The 18,332-nt window shown below is 40.7% G+C and overlaps 1 protein-coding gene across 16 annotated transcripts in view; it reads right to left on the reverse strand.

Moving 5' to 3' along the window:
- Positions 1–12,176: 12,176 nt before the first annotated feature.
- RGSL1 (regulator of G protein signaling like 1) overlaps positions 12,177–18,332 on the reverse strand; it is a 108,178-nt gene continuing 102,022 nt past the window's right edge. For 5 of the 16 annotated variants that reach the window (XM_063794858.1, XM_063794905.1, XM_063794891.1 and 2 more), the window contains 3 exons: positions 18,088–18,154; positions 16,560–16,758; positions 12,177–12,496 (listed from right to left, as the gene is read on the reverse strand). In XM_063794858.1, coding sequence (XP_063650928.1) covers positions 16,725–16,758; positions 18,088–18,154 — 101 coding nt within the window. In that variant the 3' untranslated portion in view covers positions 12,177–12,496; positions 16,560–16,724. Of the gene's footprint in view, positions 12,497–15,626; positions 15,773–16,559; positions 16,759–18,087; positions 18,155–18,332 lie in introns of all 16 variants that reach the window. The other 11 variants (XM_054656521.2, XM_054656524.2, XM_063794914.1 and 8 more) reach the window with 7 other exon arrangements.

Here is an 18,332-nt window from a genome sequence, read left to right on the forward strand (position 1 = left end):
CTAACCCCTCATTGTGTTAGTATTTGAAGATGAGGGTCTTTGAGAGGTAATTAGTGTTGGATGAGGTCATGAGGATAGGGCCCTCATGTTGGGATTAATGACCTCATAAGAAGACAGAAAGAGCTCTCCTTTCTCACTGCCTTATGAGCACACAGAAAGAAAGTGTCCATCTGCAAGCCACAATGAGAGTCTTCACCAGGACCCCAAGGGACAAAAGTGACTAAGACAATCACCATAGGCTTGCAGCAAATGTTTATGCTCCTCCGGTCTTCTCCTATCACATGAACAGATTTTTTTTTTTTTTTTTTTTTTTTTTTGAGATGGAGTCTCACTCTGTCGCCCAGGCTGGAGTGCAGTGGAGCAATCTCAGCTTACTGCAAGCTCCACCTCCCAGGTTCACACCGTTCTCCTGCCTCAGCCTCCCCAGCAGCTGGGACTACAGGCACCTGCCACCAAGACTGGCTAATTTTTTTGTATTTTTAGTAGAGACAGGGTTTTACCATGTTAGCCAGGATGGTCTCGATCTCCTGACCTCGTGATCCACCTGCCTCGGCCTCCCAAAGTGCTGGGATTACAGGCATGAGCCACAGCACCCGGCCATATTTTTTTTTTTAAGGAATGTTTTTTCATCACCTCCACAGTGTTTTTCATTTGTGTAAACTTTTCATTGCTTTATGGCCTATTTGCTTAGACTAAGACCAAAAGATGGGCCAGGCATGGTGGCTTACATCTGTAGTCCCTGCATTTTGGGAGGCTGAGGTAGGCAGACCACTTGAGATCAGGAGTTCAAGAAAAGCCTGGGCAACAAGGTGAAACCCTGTCTCTACTAAAAATGCAAAAAAAAAAAAAAAAAAAAAAAAAAATTAGCCAGACCTGGCGGCATGTGCCTGTGGTCCCAGCTACTCAGGAGGCTGAGATGAGAGGATAGCTTGAGCCTGGGAGGCAGAGGTTGCAGTGTGCAGAGATCAGGCCACTGCACTCCAGCTGGGGCAACAGAGCCAGACTCTGTCTCAAAAACAAACAAACAAAAGAGCCTGCCAAGACCAGCTCGGTCGGGGAGACCCTAACCCCATGGCGCTAGAGGAATTAAAGACACACACACAGAAATATAGAGGTGTGGAGTGGGAAATCAGGGGTCTCACAGCCTGCAGAGCTGAGAGCCCTGAACAGAGATTTACCCATGTATTTATGAACACAAGCCAGTGATAAGCATTGTTTCTATAGATTATGGATTAACTAAAAGTATTCCTTATGGGAATTAAAGGGATGGGCTGAAATAAAGGAATGGGCTCTGGCTAGTTATCTGCAGCAGGAGCATGTCCTTAAGGCACAGATCGCTCATGATATTGTTTGTGATTTAAGAACGCCTTTAAGCGGTTTTCCACCCTGGGTGGGCCAGGTATTCCTTGCCCTCATTCTGGTAAACCCAAAACCTTCCAGTGCGGGCATCATGGCCACCATGAACATGTCACAGTGCTGCAGAGATTTTGTTTAAGGCCAATTTTGGGGCCAGTTTATGGCCAGATTTTGGGGGGCCTGTTCCCAACAAGACCCAAAGATGGTACTAACAAGAGGAGAGAAGTGGGTGGGGAAAAAGCAAAGGAATTGGATTTTTTGAGGCTCTAGAACACCATCAACAGGATTCTATGTTGATAATATTTATATTTAATATTATTTATTAATAATATTTATTCAAAAATAATAACATAACACTATGTTAGCCACTAATATTGGCCTATAAAAATTTAACCCACGAATCTTGAAGTGATTTGATGTCCACAGCAGGCGTGAACCCAAAGCAATGAGAGACATAAACACAGAGAATTTCACTTTCTGCTCACTGAACATTCTCTCTTCTTGAGAATCAAGTCTTTTAAAAAATACATTTTGTGAAACTGAATAATCAGCGAAGACTTTGTTTAGCTCTTTTAGCAGGGACCAAATGACTGTGACTCAGACAAGGTAGAAGATTATGTGTCTTTCATGTTAATGCCTCAGCTGTTCAGCAGACCAGGAAGTAGGAAGTTACGCTCCATAAGTCAGTGAACAAATAAGACCAAAATCCCTGTCCTCATGAGGTGGGAGCAGGGTGGGGAAGAAAACCAACATCCATAAGGACAGAGTATACTAGAGGGTAATAGTAAGCAGGAAGAAAGTTAAGCAAGGTAAGAGGTGGTAGTTAGGGAAAGTAGATTAAAGACGGGGGTCAGGTGGACCGCATCAAGAGGGAGCCTACCAAGTGAAACTGCAAGGAAGCAAAAGAGCAAGCCGTGGAGGTATTTGAGGGAAAGCAAACAGAGGGGACAGATAGTCAGTTCAGAGGCCCTGGGGCCTGTTCATACCTGAGCTGTTTGAGGAGCACAAAAGCATGGTTGCCATACAGAGTGAGAAAAGACCAGCAAGAAGAAGGGAAGACAGAGGGGTCAGGGAACCAGGGAGGGAGGGCCCCAAAGCACATGGAAGGATTTGGGTTTTTACTGAGATGGGAAGCCCTCGGTGGACTGTGGGCAGAGGAGTGGCATGATGTAGCTTAACACTTAAAAGAATCACTCTGGGTCCTCTGTGAACAGAAAGCAGAGGGCAAGAGTAAAAACAGGAAGATCAGTTAGGAGACTATTAAATAGTTTGTGCAAAGACTTTAGTAGCCGATGCTGGGTGACGGCAGTGAGGTTGACTTCAAGTGGGCAGGCAGACTGGGGATGTATTTTGAAGGTAGAGCCAACAGGATTTACTGACAGAGTGAGATATGGTGTGAGAGAGACGAGTCCAGGACAATTGTCAGCATTTTGGCCTTGAGTGACTGGAGGAGTAGGGCTGCTATTAAATGGAGGTGGAAAGGCTTCCAGAGGAGCAGGTTTAGAGGGAAGACCAAGAGTTTCATTTGGGACATGACAAAAGTGATATTTCTAATAGACGTTTAAGTGGAGATGTCATATAGGGTTAGATGTGTGGATCAGGAGTTCAGGGAGATTGGCTGGGGAGAAATTCGTGAGTCATCTAATGATAGTATTAAAGGCCTTGCAATGAGAAATGATTATTGAATGAGTGTAGGAAGAAAATAACAGGGAGAAAGAGGAAGAGAGGTCAAATAGTTACTTCCATCACTTCTGCCTACATTCCTTTGGGCGGAATTCAGCTACATGTCTTTACCCAGCTGCAAGGGAGGTTGGGGAATGAAGTTTCTGCTTGGGTAACCAGGGGTGCAGCTAAAATGTAGGGGGTTCTATTACTAAAAATATGAAGAGGAGAAGGGAAATAAGAAGAGGAACAGTTAGCAGTGGCTTCCAACTTGGTGTTTTTATGATGCATCTAATGAAAAAAGGGAACAAAAGACAGAGAAAAAAGTGACAAGAATAGGAAGAACAAGAAGATGGGACTGGGGAGAGAAAGTTGAGGGAAAGGAGGGAGGGGGACAATATGAAGGTGGGAATGCAGAGGAGTTTGAGTATATGAGGAAAAGAGAAGAGGTGAAGTAGGATAGAAAGAGGAGAAAAAAGGTTAGGGAGGCGTAGAGGAGGGAGGAAAAAGGGGATGGAGAAGTGTGACAAAAAAATAAAAAGACAAGAGATTAAAGTGGAAGCAAAGAGAAGGGGTAGCAAATACATTCTAGAAAGGGGGCAACATAGTGAAACCCCACCTAAAAAAAATAGCTGTGGTGGTGTGAGCCTGAGACTACAGTGAGCCATGATCATGCCATTGAGCTCTGGCCTGGGCAACAGAGTGGGACCCTGTCTCAACAAACAAACAAACAAGCAAACAAATAAAAATCGAAAGGAGAAATTTGCCTTATAGGCATCTGCCAGTTACCCACATCTGAGTGGAAATTGAGGCTTATGTTTTACCAGTTTTTATACTTGAATTAATCTCACTGATATGCAGTAAGTACTGGCTGTGTGCTGGGCCCTGAACACATAGAGATGAGGGAGCTTTTTTTCACTTCCCATAAAGAACAGAACAGCAAAATAGCACCTGTAGGGTGTTACTTTTTAAAAAATCTTGGGTAAATGATGTGGGTTGAAAAAGACCAGAAGCAAAAAAAGTTGAACTTTAAGACATAAGCCAATTTAAAAATGAGTAATCAAATGTATTATAAGTTTAATAGTTGTGTCCTGTGAGAAACCCAATTATGTTATAATTCATGTTATTTGATAAATAATACAATGAAAGTATCATAAATAAAGACTCACACTCTTTTTACTGTAACAAGCTATTTTAACTTTTTGTATTTTATCTTGAACTCATTTACATGCATATGAGAGTTTCACATAATTGACACCCTAGTGTATTAGTTCATTCTGATGCTGCATTTTTACTTAGATAAAATTACTTATATTACAAATATAGCATCATATTGATTTATAGTAATTATTTAAATGAATATCTAATACTCTGTCAGGTTAAAGTATCCAAGATTGTTTACACATTTTCCTTTGGCTGATTTATAGTTTGCTTCCATTTTTAATATGACTAATACTCCAAAGATCTATGTCACACATATAATTTATTCCTTAAAAAATATATATATAGTTATTTTCTTCCTTCTAAATATTACTGTGAAAATGTATACATAATTATTACTTGAAATATGTGACATACCTGGGTGGGTATGTTTAATTTTAGTTCATTGTGGGAAAGTTAATTTTAGAAAAGAAGAAAGAATAAAATAAATAGCACTTTGTAATCTTGATACAGAGTAATCAGTGTTAAACTTCTGATATAGATATATATTTTTTTGAGACGGAGTTTCACTCTGTCGCCCAGGCTGGAGTGCAGTGGCGCAAACTCGGCTCACTGCAACTTCTGCCTCCCGGGTTCAAACAATTCTCCTGCCTCAGTTTCCCAACTTCTGGTATTTTTTAATATGCATATACATTATATTATTATGTTCATAGCAATATAGATTCACGTATCTGCATACTATTAGTCATAACTTGAGTCATAGCATAATGCAGCTTTTGTATCTGCATTGACTTCCATTCTGGATATTTTCTCATATTATTAAATACTTGTCTGCAACATGCATCATGATTTATCTAACTGCATCCCTCTTACTGGACAGTTAACATTTTTATTTACTGCAATTAACAACAGTAAAATTAATTTGAGATCAGCCTTTGCACACATCTCTGATTAATTCCTTAGAGTTAAATATTTAGAACTTGAATAACTGGTTTAAAAGTTTTCATATTTTTATGAGTTTGAAATATATTAGCATATTGTATTCTAGAAGGGCTGCATCAACTTACAATTTTCTTTTGTCTATATGAGAATGTCTGTTTTCCCTCACACTTAACAAGAGGCAGTCTCTTTATTTAAAAAACAAACGAACAAAAAATAGCTCTATCAGTTTCATAGGTAAGAAATTAACTCTCCTGCTTTATTTTGGATTTTTTTGACTACTTCTGAAGCCAAATATTTACACCCTCTATTGGTAGATAATGATTTGTGTGACTGCCCATGTTCTTTCTCCATTACAAAAAATTTGAAGTGTTCATTTTTTGTCATTTTTAAAGAGCTCTTTATATATCAAAATTATTCACTTTGTCAAGTATCTTCTATGTAGTCCTCTTTTTAAATTGTACTTTTAATTTTGTTTATGAGAAACTTTGAAGAATAGAAACTTTAGATCATTAAGTAGTACAATACATTAGTATTTTTCTTTCAGCTTTTTGCCTTTGTGTTATGCTTAGAAAGTCATTCCCTTTCCAAGATTATTTGCCTTCACTTTGAATTTTTTAAATTGTTCTACCTTTTCAATTTAACTGAAATGCTTTTGGCATGTGGCCTTGCATCATTTTAAATTGTATGTATGGGTGGAGGGTGGCCAAGAATTTCTATGAAAATTTATTAATATTAGCTATGAAAAAGTGATTTGATATTAAAAAATGGGTTTTTATTCAACTGTTAGCAAATTAAGCTGTTATCCAAAGGAAGACTTACCTGTAATGCTGATTTTAGTCTTAAGAATCTATAAGTCTCAATTTTACTATGTTAAATGGAAAGACATCCTATGTTCATGGATTGAAAGACTTAGTACTGTTAAGATGACAATACACTCTAAGTTGAACTCCAGAGTCAATGCAATCTTTATCAAATCCAGTTGACATTTGTTTATTTACCTATTTACTTATTTAGCAGAAATTAAGCTGATCCTAAAATATGGAAATACAACAGCCCCAACTTAGCCAAAACAATCTGGAAAAAGAAAAAAACAGAACAAATTGGAGGACTCTCACTTCCTGATGTCAAAACCTATTACAAAGCCACAATAATTAAATAGTGTGGTACTGGCATAGGAACAGACATGTAGATTAATGAAATAAAACTGAGAGTTCAGATATAAACCTTTACGTTGGTCATAAGCTGATTCTTTGCCAGGAGTATGGAAGACAATTCTATGGGGGAAAGAATAGTCTTTTCCACAAATGGAGGTGGGATAACTGGATATACACAGGCAAAAGAATGAAATCGATACCCCTCCTCACACCATACACAAAAATTAACTCAAAATGAATAATACACTTAAATATAGGAGCTAAAACTATAAAACCTTCAGAAGAAAACATAGGAGTAAATTTTTGTGGTTTTTGGTTAAGCAATGGTTTTTTTAGATATAAGACCAAATGTACAACTTACAAAAGAAAAAATAAGAAAATTGACTATATCAAGGCTTGAAAGTTTATGCTGCAAATAACGCTAAGAAAGTGTAAAAACAACCTACAGAATGGGAGAAAATATTTGCAAATCACATATCTGATAAGAAACTTGTATCTAGAATATATAAAAAGCATTTACAACTTAAAAATGAAAAACTAAAAATAACCCAACTTAGAAATGGGCAAGGGATTTGAACAGACATTTGTCTAAAGAAGATGCACAAACAACCAGTATGCATACATAAAGACATTCAACATCATTAGCCATTAAGGAAATGCAAATAAAAACTACAATGAGGTTTCACATCGCACTCACTAGGATGGTTAAAATAAAAAAGACAGACCATGACAAGTTTTGGTAAGGTTGTGGAGAAATTGAAACACTTATACATTCCTGGTGGAAATGTGAAACTGTGCTTTGGAAATCATTCTGGTAGTTTCTCAAAGTGTTAAACAGACTTACCATATGACTCATCAGTTCTACCCCTAGATAGACACACAAAGAAAATAAAAACATAAATCCTCACAAAAACTTATTCATGAATGTTTACAGCAGCACTATTCATAGTAGGCAAAAAGTGAAAAACAACTCAAATATTCATAAACTGATAAATGGATGAATAAAGTGGTATATCCATATAATGGAATATTATTCAGTGATAAGAAGGAATGAGTATTTGTTATGACTTAGATGAATCTTGAAAACATTGTGTTAAGTGAAAGAAGCCAGTTAACAAAAGACTAAATGTTGTGTGATTCCATTTATGTGAAATGTCTAGAAAAGGCAAACCTATAGAGACAGAAAGTAGTTTAGTGGTAGCACAGAGCTGGGGAGCATGGTGAGGAGAAATGGGGAGTGATGGCCAGTGGGTATGGGGTTTCATTTGGGGACAACAAAAATGTTTTAGGATTAGACTGTATTGACTGTAAAAACCTGTGAATACAGTTAAAAACTATAGCGTATACAACCTAAAGGAGTGAATTGTATGGTGAATTGTATCGTACTTCAAAAAAGTTGTTAAATTTTTTAAAAATATGTTTTTTAATTTTAGAGACAAGATCTCCCTCTGTTGCCCAGGCTGGAGTGCAATGGTGGGATCAAAGCTCATTGGAGCCTCAAAGTCCTGGGCTGAAGTGATCCTCCCACCTCAGCCTCTTGAGTAGCTATGACTACAGGTGTGTGCCCCGACACCCAGCTAAAAAATCTTTTAAAAGATGCAAATAATGTGAAATTGCTGACATATTTTAGATCATGGAGTACCTACCTGCTACAACATTCTTTCTTTTTCTTTTTTTAAATAAAGGTTGGGGAAAGATGATGTCATAGAAAAACCTTTAAATTTGACAGTCATGCTATAATAATCCAAGTAAAATGCCACAGAGATTGGGCTAAATTGAGAGACTATGTAGGTGTGAGAAAAATTTACAAACATATTTCTTTGGGAGAAAGATATCACTATGTTTATTTTTAAGAAGTTGGTAAAGCACATTTGCTGTCACGTTCCTGGAGATAATCCCAGAGTCACTGCAGACTAAAGACATTGAGGCAAACTGGCACTGTTCTTGAAGCCACAGAAATGTTGAGTTATCATCAGGAAGACAACTAAAGAAAAGTCTAAAGCTGTCTATGTCACTAATTCCTAGCATAAACACACAGAAATCATTGAGAATGGCAGGGCCAGGAGCAGAACAACAAATGCCACATGGATAACACTTTTTTTAAATAAGACCTACAGAACGGTAGCCAGTCCAGAGAAGGCTGACTGAACTGACCAAAGACAAAGTCCTCTGTGCCCATTCTGGTTGCCTGTTTCTCGTTTTTCAGCAATAAAGCGTATGTGATACAAATCAGTAGTTCTGAATTCTGGCTGCAAGTTAGAATCACTTGGGCTCGACCCTAGACCAATTAAATCAGAACGTTACGTGGGGCTTAGGCTCCAGCATTAAAAAATCTCGCACGAACTTCCAGTTTCTCATCTGGTCTGTTAGGAGCTTAGAAGTCATCACTCCATCTTAACAACAAGTAAATAGTGAAGTTACTGACAGATTTGAAAACAGTTACATACACTGTAGGATAAGAAGACACACAAAGGTGTTGCTGTTTGCACAGTAGATTGTTTCTGCCAAATTTGTGGTCTTATATATGAATGCGTGCAGAATGGATTTATGAATACCCAAAGCAACATAGAAGCATGGCATAGAAGATGAGAAAATTTAATAGGAAGTACTCATGTCCATTTATATCAAATCATAGAAGAATTTCAAAATAAGTAGCGCCATATAGAAAATGAATGTGAACACATTCTCCAAGGAGAGACACACCCTAAAAGAAAAAAAAAAACAACTATTCAAGATGCAAGACTTCAAAATATCATGATCATAAAAGTCGGTCCACTCTTATGGACTACTTCCAAGCAATTGCCCATAATATGTAATATACCTTTATATATGTTGAATTTTTTTAGTTTTTTTGTTTTGTTTTGTTCTCCTACTATTTTAAATTGTCACCATTTTTTTGACAATTTGTTATGTATTCCATCTTTGCATCATTTCCAATACTGGGGGTATAAATTGTGTAAAGACTTTTAGAGAGTTCTAATTTGTTTTATGCATTTTTTGCAAATTTGACTCCTTCGTTGACTTTGTCCATGTATGTAAAAACATTGAAACTTTCTCAGTAAATGAAGAGATGATCCTTTTTGTACATCTGCTTTTATGACAGATAACATTTCTCAAGATCTCAGTTCTTTGGGCAACTGCGTATGTGGTAGTAGTGGCCTAGTGTGGTTTTTTATTGATCTTGTCAAAATACTTAGGTTGTGTGTCATAATATTTCAGATGACTGCAGTTATAAAGCTGGGTGCACACAATTACCAAGCATAGTGATATGCATTATATATTTTGTTTTTGACTTGCTTCCTTATGACTATGGTTTGTCTGCTCATACTGTTATGTTTGTGTGGCTGTCATTAGCATAGCTGAGTATTTACACTTACCAAAATGTTATCATTGTCTATTTTATCATGTCAAGTGGCTTATGAAGAGTTCTGCTGTGTTTTCATGTCTTCCAAATACATCCCCTTTTAAAATGTAAATAAATATTTTAAAAGAATTTTAAAAATTATTTTTTCCAGAATTGTGTTTTCAGGATTTTGATCTTTCAGGCTTGTGATTTGTTGAATTTTAGACTTTAGGGATTGTGAAATCTTTCAGGATTTCAGCCTTCAAGATTATAGCATTTGGGATTGTGTCTTTCATGATTATGGCCCAACCCCCTGGCAAAGAGGTCTGATTTCCCAATTCTGTCCTTGGGTGCAGCTACAAGGCGCCCTATCCTCAGAGCCCAGGGTTGCTCCTGGAGCCCCTGTGTAACTAGCTCTGGGTACTGCATTTTCCCTCACAACCTCCCTGGAGTTCCTGTGTAACTAGCTCTGGGTACTGCACTTTCCCTCACAACCTCCCTGCACTCTCCTCTGCCTTTGTAAGTTGTCCCTTTACCAAACCACCTCAGATTACCCTAATTAGAGAGTGCCATCTCTCTTCTGCTGGGACCTTTCCTATGTTCTCCTGGGGCCTCTATCCTTCCTCACTATCCATGGCACCACACCGGTCCCTGGTCCCTAGTTCGCAGCATATGAATGGGTTTAATTTCCAAATTTCTTTGACAGATGGTAGCTGGAAGCAGAATCATCATATCTCACAGAAACAATACCATCATTGGCACTGAATTTGTCAGATGAGGCCATCAGTGCCCATTTAGACCAACTATAATTGATGTTTTACACCCAGCCATCCTCTACCCTCCTGAAGGTGCCCAGAGGACTTGTGGTTCCCCTTCCCTCCCCGCTTTCTGTAGCCCTCTGGATTCTTCTTGCTCCTCCCTTCACCTGCAGGGACTCAGCACTCATAGCTCACTTTCACCCTCAGAAAGTCCAGGATGGGGCCTCGGGAGGCAGGACTGGAGAAGAGTAATTCCCCCACCAAAGCAGATGCTCCTCTCATCCCTGCTGGGACCCTGCCCCAACCCCAGTCCCAGCCCCAGTGTTGTGTATTCAAATTCCCAGGCCCATCCCATTTTGGTTGGAGGCGGGGAACAGGGGGTGTTGCTAGATCAAACATAGGCTGTTCAGTTAAATTTGAATTTTAAGTAAGCAACAGATAACTTTTTTAGTATCAGTTAAATATGTCCCATGCAATATTTGGGCATACTTAAGCTAAAAAAGTACTCATTGCTTATCTGAAATTCATATTTAACCCGGTGCCTGTATTTTTATCTGCTAAGTCTGGCAGTCCTACATCTCTTCCATCTTTTTTTTTTGTTCCACTGTTCCCATTTCCACCTACCCAAACCCATATTTCGGCACAAATACAATTCTTGAAAAAAAATGACTCGTGTAGACTCTCTGATTTTCCTCTGGCATTTAAGCAAATTGTTGAGTCTGTGTACAGAATCTCCACGGGACACCAGGAAGCGTCACATATTTTGAAGCCACTGACAAGATGTGTAGTGCTGGCATCTTCCTGCCTGCATTACTTTGCCTATAGAATGAGGCTTACAATTCCTAGCCCTGCTGTCACATAGTAAGTGTGCAATAAAGGCTAACTAATATTTTAAAAGTACGTATCTGTCAGGAACTCAGGGTGTGCATGTAGAGGGCATGGAAAGAAGTCTCATTACTCCCTATTAATAATAAACATATAACACACAGATATCTTCCAAAGGACTATGTATGTGTTAGGAATTAAACGGATCTTGTGGGGTTTTGTTGTTTTTTGTTTTGTTTTGTTTTGAGACAGGGTCTCATTCTGTCGCCCAGGCTGGAGGGCAGTGGTGCGATCTTGGTTCATGGCAGCTTCGACCTCCCAGGCTCAGGTGATTCTCCCACCTCAGCCTCCCATGTAGCTGGGACTTGTGATGCCTTTTTCATTCTGCCCCGAAGGACCATGTAACTTTTTGGAGAAAATACGTTCAGAGTTTTCCCAGGAATAAATTATTCACTATACCACTCCTGACCAACCACTTCCTTCATGTCCTGGGAAGTTTAGGGAAAAGATAGAAGGAGGGAAAGCAACTAAAGTCCCCCACCGTCCATCTGTTCCTGGCCTTATGCTGTGCTCTTGGACTACATTATATGCAGTCAGTCCTCAAACAACCCTATGAGGTAGACATCATCAGCTGCATTTCACATATAGTGTTGGGAGTCAGCGAGGGTAAGTAATTTGCTGATGATCACAAAGTTGCTAGGAGCAGAGATGGGATTTAAACAAGACTGTCTCATGGAAAACCATGAGCTCTGACGGAGGGTGCAGGGCCTTCTGGTCTGGACTCTGTTTGCTGGGGGAGGGCCCACGTGTTAAAGTCACTGGGTGGGACTAGCCGGCTTGTGATCTTCATCTGGGAAAAGAAGTATTGTATCCACGAATCATTTGGATTGGAAATGACCTTGGGAACCCTCTTGGGAGCAACTTATCATTTTCCCTGTGCTCTTTTACTTATGAAGAGGATGGCAGGCCCACAGATTGTGAATGTGGACATCCTTTATTCTGGCTAATGACCTGCAGCCCTGGAGGTGTATGGGTGAGGGCTGGCACCCTGAGGTCCTGCACATACGGGCCACCTCCTCGTCCGGATGACACTTGGATCAGTTGGAGGCTCTCAAAATGAGGGATAGATGTATTTTCATACTTCTGTATAAAGAGGGGAGACTTCATGTCACTCTCTGACATGTATCAGAAAAGGCTTCTATATAGATGACAGCAGGTCTCAGTCACTCTTGCTGTTTCTGCTTTCCTCTGCCTCTTTCCATCACCCTTTAGTCTGAATGGGCTGTATGAGATTCCTAAAAAACAAAGAGTTCTTAAAGCATCAAGATTTATTGGAATACAGAAAAATTCACGAAGACAATAGCATTTGCTATTTCTTCTTTATGGTGGTCGTCACAACTGTAATTGATAGTTGAACTGATTTTCTGTTAATAGCACAGTCTGACTATAAGGTCAGTGAAAGCATGAACTTCACATTCTGTTTTCTCCACTGCATTTCCAGCACCCAGCACAATTCATTTAGTCAATGCATTCAATATGTATTTATGAGGCAACTATTATCTGCATGTCACTGTGCTAGGTAAGGTGAAAAATAGTTCTTGGTCTATTCTAGGTACAAATAAAAATAGGACTTGGTCTCTGCCCTACAAAAGCATGTAGTCTAGTAGGTGAGACACATACATGAATAAGTATCTCAAGGAGAGGAAAAAATGTGTCTCAGAAACTAAGAGGAGAGAGTAAGAGGAGAAAGGAGAATCAGGAGGTATCACAGTGTGATGTCTGTGTGATGGAGAAGAAAGGGAAGGGCCCTTTAGACAATCACCAAGTTGCTGGAGAATGGCATGTATGAGATAGAGAGAGGAAAAAGATAAACCTGGAAACCTGGACTGAGGCCATATTAGCAATGGCCTTGTTTGTCCCACAAAGGAGTGAGACTTTTCCAACCAGGTGAAGGAGGGGAATAAAAGCTTTCACGCTGAGGAAGTGAGCAGGTCAGATTTGTTCTCAGTGTGTGGGATGAAGCAGAGTGTGTTGGGTGTGTGTGGAGAGGGGAATGTGGTGACTTCACAGGGCCAGTGATGGGGACAAGGGCCCGACAAAAGCAGTGCCAGTGGGATAGAGAGGAAGGTCTGGATAGCAGCGACATGTCCAAGGCAGAGTGGCAGAACTTCCCTTTCCTGCATGTAAAATATGGGAGGGGAGGCAGAGGAATGAGTTGAGGATGATTCTGAGTTTTCTAGCTTGGAAGATGGGGTTGATTGGAGAAAAGAAATAAAGGGGCCAAAACTGATTTGGGATACATTAAATTTGTGCTGTGGATCCTGTTAGAATGGATTAAATTTGCAGTGGATCCTATTAGAGGAGAAGCTAGGGGCTAGGGATCTCAAGCAAATGGGAGAGTGCGTTGTAAGAAGGTAAGTTCAACAGGAGAGCCATAGGGGGCACCGATATTTAAGGAAGAAGCAGACGAAATGTGAAGAAGAATCAGAAAGAATAGTCAGAGCTATGACAAGAGAAAGAAAAAAATGGTGTTCCCAAGTCTCTAGGAGGCAGTAATCGCATCAGAGGCCCAGATTGTGCATTCATACATTCTTTTCTAAGGAAGGTGGTCTAGAACCGTGGTCGGTAGAATTTCTGGTGACCACCCTAGGATATCCATGCTCTAAACTCTAGAATCTGTGAATGTGTGACCTTACATAGCAAAAGGAATTTGGTGGGTGGAATTAAGGCTAAGGACCTTAAAACAGAGACATTATTCTGGATTGTCTGGGTGGGCCCTTAAAAGGGAGTTGGGAGGCAGAAGAGGGAACCAGAGAGATGTGATGATAGAAGAAGAGGCAGGAGAAATTCACAGAACGGGCAGGACTTGACCCACCATTGCTGGATTTAAAGACAGAGGAAGAAGGCCATGAGCCAAGGAATGCAGGTGGCTTCTCAGAAACTGGGAATGGCTCTCAGCTGACAGCCAGGAAGGGAGACCTCCATCCTGTACCTACAAGGACTGAATTCTGCCAATAACCTGAATGAACCAGGAAACAGATCCTCCCCAACAGCCTCCAGAGGGGAACACAGCCTTCCTGACATCCTGATGTTAGCTTGAGTCCCAGGTCAGACTTCTGACCTACAGACTTGTAAAATAATAATTTGTGTTGTTTTAAGCCACTAAGTTTCTGGTAACTTGTTATGGTAGCAAAAGGAAACTAACACAGGAACTGAAGTAGGCCAGGTTCCTTACCTGGTCCCTCTTTCTTGGCCTTTTCCTTAGATGGCAGTAGCCCCTGGATCTAGTGTTGGGATGCCTTTTCCTCCCCTCCCATATTTTTTGTTCAAACTAGACCCAAGACCCAAATCTAATTTCAAGGGCAAAGAAAAATATTAAAGCAAGGAATGCAATTTGTTGGGCTGTGGGTCAGTCTTGTCCCTAACTAAGTTTTGTTTTAACTGTAATGTTACAGACATTTTTAATTTCTCACTTTTTTCCTTCCTTTCCTCCTTCCTTCCTTCCTTCCTTCCTTGCTTCCTTCCTTCTTTTTTTTCCTAAGTAGAAGCTCTGGCAACACCAGGTTGGCTGGCCTGAGCGGACTGTCTCTGACCTCTTTGGGACACGTTCTCCAGTTCACCACAGTCTCTACCACTCCCTCTTATCTCTCATGGACTGCGTTACTCATTTATACACCCTGCCTGTATTCTACAGGTGACAGACTTAGTGACACTAGACTAACTGGCATTAGAACATGTTAGATCTGGGATCTTTGAAGGGAGCATGTAAGAAACCGAAAGAAGCAATCAACAAAACTTAACAAAAGAGAAGATTTTTTTTTCCAACTCAGGGAAGACCTAATAAGTATCATTAATCCTTTTAAATAACATGTTTGTGTGTTTGCATACCTACACATGAGTATAACCATGGTGAATGTGGAGAGAAAGATAATTAAGAAATAGGAAGATGGGGCAAAGATCTAAGTTCAAATAGATCAGGAAAAGTACCTTTCTTTTCCTTAAGTGTGGCCCATCTATTGCCAACATGCAGGTTCACCCATGTCCCACTCCAATGTGAGTGTATTTCAGTATGTAACCACGAGTTAGTATTTTGCTAGATCCTTGTCAGTCGCCTTGTTGCTGGCCTAACATCCTCTCTAGTTTCATGCCTGGGGCTTGTGACTTGTTCCTTTTTGATGAAATGCTTCCCTGTTACCTCAATTCCACTAACTGAGCTCTTCTTTATTCCTTACCTGGGGTCTTGCCTTAGTTTTTTGCCTGATTTTTAGGAACTGGGATTCTGTTTCATGCCCACTCTTCATTCTATTAATTGCAGTCCTGTTCTAAAGCTCTAGCCCTGATAGGGAAGGGAAGACTCATGCCCTTTTGTCTAGGCCTTCCTGTCTTGCTGGGCCTTCTCCCAGGGGCCCAAGGGGCTCTCCACACCTGGCCTTTTTTCAGCCTCCTCTAGAGTCATGTCTGCCCACAGTCTTCCTGGATCTCCTGCAATCACAGCCCCACCAGGTGACCTCAGAGTCTCAGGTGTTCACGAGTTCTGCTCCAACATCACCTTTTTCATCCTTGTGAAAAGTCTGGGAAATAAAAAACATCGGCACAGCAGGAAGCTTTGGCCGGAAATTTGAAAGTATTCTCCAAAAAGCTTTCCAGTCCTTTCCTATTCTGTAACCCACAGAGATGACAAGCCAACCTGTCCTCAGTTACCTCAGGTGGAGGGCTTGTTCAGGAAATTCTGACTCATTTTACTTCTGATTTTTTTTCTCAAAGGAGAGAAAATAGGCCTATTCATTTAAAATTATGACAACAGTTTAGGGCTTTAGGTCAAAAACCTTAAAGTTTTTTTATCCACTAGTTGGCAAATGAACAGAACTCTCGGGAAGAACTATTCCTTTTGTGCATGAAAAGTTGCATAAAAGGTTGGCATAGAACAAGAACAGGACAAAAAATCAGAAATTGTGTGTTCTAGTCCAGATGCTGCCATTTACTGCCCAGTAATCTTGGGAGAGTCACTTACCTTCTCTGTGAGTCAGATTCTTTAACTGTTTAAAAATAAATGATTTCTGACATGGTTGCCCACAGGGTTGTTGTGAGGACTTACTGAGACAATGAGTGTGAGTCATGTCTAAATGAGAGATCCTACCATTAAAAGACACCATCTGTCCCTGCTGATAATTATAGCACCTTGCTCCTGATTGCCTTCAGTGATCTTTACATCCATTTGTCATGGGATTCTTTAACAACCTGAGCCAGGATTTGCACACGGCCATGAAGATGTGGAGCAAGACCTAGAGCCCAGGTCTCCTGACCCAACTCACTGTGGTGGAAAGAAGCGCTTCCTCTCATGCTCTGCCCAAGTCTTACCCATTGCAGTCTGGTCCTGCCATATCTGGGCTGTCAACCCATTGCCCTTCTTGATCGTTTCTGGGGAAGATGGTACCAGGACCTTTCATCTTTGACCAGAAAAGTTTCTGTCAGTGTTAGGAGGCCTCTAAGAGATGATTTGCCTCTGCTGGGGGTCTGGCTTGATTACTTCTCTTTTTTGGTGTAGGATAATTTTTGTCTGAAGGGAGAGAAAACAGCCAGTTATCACAATTATGATGCAGTAATTGAAGCTGCATTCTCTGTTAGTTTGCCGCTGTCATTTCCTTTAGGAATGGCAATAGCCAAAACTGAAACCTTCAGGCTTCAGAATAGGGCTTCTCACATTCTTAGTCTCACCTTCTTCCCCAAGGCCTTATAAACTCTGAAGCCATGCATTGCTTTTCCAGTGTAAAGAGCTTCAAAGTATCTGGTTTGTCTTCTGGGCACTGGGACAGGCAAATAATTCCTGGGCAGCTTCAAGTCCCTGTTGGAAGGACAAGTCTGGAAACAGGCCTGAGAAGTGACATGGCTGGCAAGGACACCAGGCCTGTCATTCAGAGGCTGCTGTCTACCACCTTGGCCTTCAAATAACTCTTTGGCACTCCTCAGCTATGGTTTTCATGACCCCTGGGGATTCTCCCAGAGCCCTAACTTAGCATCAGTTTCACTTGGAAGCTTGTGCAGAAGTGAGTTAGGCTGAAGCAGATTTTAACAGACTCAAGTCCCTTCTGTTCTTATTGCCAATATCCTGCCAAGCATTAGAACAGATCTTCTTTCTTTCCCACCTTATGCACCCTGCCCTGAGCAGCCTGGAATATTTAGGAAGCTGGCAATAAAAGATCATCTGAATAAAGAGAAAGTAGGATACATATACACAATGTAATACTAAACAGTCATAAAAAGATAAAATCATGTCTTTTGCAGCAACATGGATGGAACTGGAGACCATTATCTTAAGTGAAATAACTCAGAAATGGAAAGTCAAGTATTGCATGTTCTCAGTTACAAGTGAGAGCTAAATAATATGTACACCTGGACATTGACCGTGAAATAATAGACACTGGAGACTTGGAAGAGTGCGAGAGTGGGAGGTGGGCAAGGGTGAGAAATTACCTAATGGGCACAATGTATACTATTTGGATGATGACTACACTAAAACCCTAGACTTCACTACCTCCCAATATATCCATGTAACAAACTGCACTTGTACTCCTTAAATCTATAAAAATGAAAAATAAAAATCAAAGATCATCTGGGACACTTCCACAGCAGCAGTGTTCTACTGAAAAGTGGGTCAGAGACTCCAACTTCTTAAAAGTGCCTGTCCTAGTTGGAGGTGAGAAAGGACCCCCACAGAGAAACACCTCCTTAACTTCCCACCAGAGGCAGCAAGCTCAGTTTCTAGGTTCTGCATGCCGAGGAAAGGCAGGGTATGAGGCTAGTCTCTGGAAAGTTTATACCATCTCCCATTGCATGCTTGGACATAGCAGCTCTGAACTGAAGAAGAGGATTTCCAGCTCATGCCTACCCCTGGACGGGATGCAGCTGCATGGCAGATACCACGAGTCTTGGCTGAGTACGGTTGCTTGATGAAGCTAACGAGAAATACAGAGAAAAACTGCATCAGGACACAGACGCAGTCACTGAAAGGCCTCCAGCCTGGAGGACCATGCTGGGTGGGCTTCCACGGACACCTCCAAGGTAGGGGTTGGAAAGTGAAGGTAAGGCAGGCCTGTTCCAGGGATATTCAGGAGACCTGGTTTCTATGCTGCA

This window comes from Pan troglodytes, chromosome 1 (genome assembly GCF_028858775.2).
Source record: "Pan troglodytes isolate AG18354 chromosome 1, NHGRI_mPanTro3-v2.0_pri, whole genome shotgun sequence".
Taxonomy (NCBI): Eukaryota; Metazoa; Chordata; class Mammalia; order Primates; family Hominidae; genus Pan; species Pan troglodytes.